Below are 3517 nucleotides of genomic sequence, written 5' to 3'. Positions count from 1 at the left end.
GTTCACTTTTTTTAAGTTATATGTATTCACTTAACATGTGTATTACACTTATCATGTACTTAGTTCATGTATAGTCAAATTTAATTTGAGCTAAAATTTTGTATCTTGACAGGTACTTAAAGTGTAGGTATTTTTAAATTTAAAATAAAATAAAACAATAAAATTCAAGATGTTGTGACCTTCCAAATCAATAACTTGTTATCATTCAAATTTGGGGATGATAACTCGAACTAAGAGAGGTCATCAAAAGAGTTGAGAGGGAAAAGAGAAATGTTAGGGGGGAAGAAAAGAAAAGTGGTGTCGAAGTATGAAGAAGCTATGAACATGAACCGCTCCCACCATCTCGTTTGTGATCAATCCATATTAGAGTTTCCCTTTCCTATATCCAACACGTGGGCTTCTCCTACATGTTAGAAGTGGACCTCCATGCCCACATCTTCCTCTATATATATGCTTACCCCCTCTCTCTCCCCTCCCTATCAATCACTCACCTACAAACATTCTTCTCTCTCTTGCTTTCTTTTCTCTCTCTCTCTCTCCCTATCTATCTTCTCAAGCCAACTATAACTCAAGAACTCTAACACACACACACACACACACACACACTCACCCCTACTCTTTCTTTCAGTGCCAAAATAGGGAGCCATGGCCACTTCAACTTCTACTACAACTTCATTGGTTAAGCCCAAACTTTATGCTCCGTCAAAAGGTGAGCTGGGCTCTTGTACAAACTCATTCCCTTTGAGCCAGCCCAATAAACTACCACCAACCATAAAATGCTCTCTCCAAGCTCCCACACTTCATTTCCCCAAGCAATCCACCACCACCACATATCAAACACCTTCTTCCACTACAATTGCCGCCCCACAAACTAGCATCACCAAGTCGAATTCCCCCGCTTCTCCATCCAAACCTCAATGGAACATCATTCAGAAGGCGGCGGCAATGGCCCTGGAGGCAATTGAGACTGCGTTGACGGCGCATGAGCTTGACCACCCTCTGCCGAAAACAGCTGACCCCAGAGTCCAAATTGCTGGGAACTTCTCTCCGGTGCCTGAGCAGCCTGTCAAGCACAAACTTCCTGTCACCGGAAAAATCCCGGATTCCATTCAAGGGGTGTATGTGAGGAATGGAGCGAATCCGCTCTTCGAGCCTGTCGCCGGCCACCACTTCTTCGACGGCGATGGCATGATTCATGCCGTGCAATTCAAAGACGGCTCAGCGAGCTATGCTTGTCGGTTCACGGAGACGCAAAGGCTCATCCAGGAACGGGCTTTAGGCCGGCCCATTTTCCCCAAAGCCATTGGCGAGCTACACGGCCATTCCGGCATAGCGAGATTGCTCCTTTTCTATGCTCGTGGGCTGTTCAAGCTGGTCGATCACGGCCAGGGCACTGGAGTGGCTAACGCCGGATTAGTGTATTTCAACAACCGGTTATTAGCCATGTCGGAGGATGACTTGCCTTACCACGTGCGAGTGACTCCCAACGGCGACTTGAAAACTGTAGAAAGATACAATTTCAACGGGCAGCTGAAGTCCACCATGATTGCTCACCCAAAGCTCGACCCGGTCTCCGGGGAGCTATTTGCCCTGAGCTACGATGTCATCCAGAAGCCTTACCTGAAATACTTCAGGTTTTCAAGAAACGGGGAGAAGTCAGCTGACATAGAAATCCCAGTTTCTGGACCAACAATGATGCATGATTTCGCCATCACCAAGAAGTTCGTCATCGTGCCTGATCAGCAAGTGGTGTTCAAGATGTCGGAAATGATCAGGGGAGGATCTCCGGTGGTGTATGACAAGAATAAACTCTCCAGGTTCGGGGTATTGGACAAGTACGCAGAGGATGCTACAAAGATGAAGTGGGTGGAAGTTCCTGATTGCTTCTGCTTCCACCTCTGGAATGCGTGGGAGGAGCCGGAGACTGACGAAATCGTGGTCGTCGGGTCATGTATGACTCCACCTGACTCCATTTTCAACGAATGCGACGAGGGACTGAAGAGCATTTTATCAGAAATCAGGCTCAATTTGAAGACGGGCAAGTCCACCAGAAGGCCCATCATGTCTGATGAAGATCAAGTCAATTTAGAGGCGGGGATGGTGAACAGAAACTGGCTCGGAAGGAAAACCCGATACGCATACTTGGCGATCGCAGAGCCGTGGCCTAAAGTCTCCGGTTTTGCTAAAGTTGATCTCTTCACAGGTGAAGTGAATAAATTCTTCTATGGGGAAGAGAAATACGGCGGGGAACCCCTGTTTCTGCCGACAGACCCCAACTCCGGAGCAGAAGACGATGGCTACATTCTGGCCTTCGTGCATGACGAGAAGGCCTGGAAATCAGAGCTGCAAATAGTTAATGCCAAGACTATGAGCCTGGAGGCTTCTGTCAAACTCCCTTCAAGAGTTCCATATGGCTTTCACGGCACATTCATCAGCGCCAAAGACTTGGCAAATCAGGCCTGATTCTGGTTACCGATCCATGTTTCACGGCGGAGAATTGCCTGAGGGATGGTTGGAGATACGTCCCCGGAGTCTCGAAGCCGTTTCCAAGAAGAGCCCCCCTTCTTAATTCATATGGGGTTCTATAAATTCCAATGCATTTCTCTTTCTTTGGTTTGTTTCTTGAACATTTTGATGTGGGAGGTTTTAGGTGGAGCAGCTTGTAGCTTTTGGCTGTAGGTAGAATGGAAGCTCAGCTGGTTTCTGCTTATTCTTTCACATAGTGTGTGTGTATTCAGACAGTATACATAGCATACGTATAGGTTTACAGGACAATACAGTTTAATAATGTTCTGTGAATACATTATATATACAGGTCTTTTTGTCTTTCCATGTTACATACATACACCCCTGTTTTCTTGTATAAAAACTCTTTCCTTTTCACCATCTTCTAAAACTTTGCTACTCTACTGCTGTTGTTTGTATTGTTACAGAAACCTGGAATGGTTGATTTCCCGACATCGTTGGAGAATGCAATATTATACCTGGTAGCAAAACATCCAGCTCGGATCAGGAAATTCCCGTTCAAATTAGGCATAGTCATACTTGAACTGGTCATGTGATTGATGTAATATTCTGAAAGAATGACAAATCACATGTGTGATTTGACCAGACTAAGTTTGAATAAAAGATTTTCATCCGAATCCTCTTTTCATGTACATGACACACAGATGAATAATAGAAAAAGAGTTCAGAAAGATACATGAACAACGCATGGATCAAATATTTCCGTAAGCGATAAAATTGACGGCACTTAAATTCGATGGTTGAATTTTCTATAATTAGAATCATATTGTATATTTTATTTCATTTACTATGTACACACTATCTAAATACAATCTTTCAAAATTTTACATCAATGCTTGATAAGTAGAACTCAAACACTCTATAATTAGCTTGAAATTGACTACACTCACTGAAAATATTCAGCATTAGTCATTAAAAAAAAGTTAGCAAAAATAATGAGAGTCAATGTGATTGGTGGTGGGGTTGATGACACTGAAATTGATACAAAAAT

At 43.8% G+C, this 3517-nt stretch overlaps 1 protein-coding gene across 1 annotated transcript; it reads left to right on the top strand.

Moving 5' to 3' along the window:
• Positions 1-468: 468 nt before the first annotated feature.
• On the top strand, positions 469-2883 carry LOC105176883 (9-cis-epoxycarotenoid dioxygenase NCED1, chloroplastic). Its single transcript, XM_011099822.3, has one exon. It carries the CDS (start codon positions 646-648, stop codon positions 2461-2463), a length of 1818 nt encoding a protein of 605 aa, XP_011098124.1. The 5' UTR covers positions 469-645; the 3' UTR covers positions 2464-2883.
• The last annotated feature ends 634 nt before the right edge of the window (positions 2884-3517 follow it).

This window comes from Sesamum indicum, linkage group LG13, assembly GCF_026168435.1.
Source record: "Sesamum indicum cultivar Baizhima isolate 11 linkage group LG13, ASM2616843v1, whole genome shotgun sequence".
Taxonomy (NCBI): Eukaryota; Viridiplantae; Streptophyta; class Magnoliopsida; order Lamiales; family Pedaliaceae; genus Sesamum; species Sesamum indicum.
This window is presented reverse-complemented; position numbering and strand designations above follow the sequence as displayed.

Coding starts and splice junctions, on each gene's coding strand:
- LOC105176883 (XM_011099822.3), top strand. CDS start 646: ATGGCCACTTCAACTTCTACTACAACTTCATTGGTTAAGCCCAAACTT.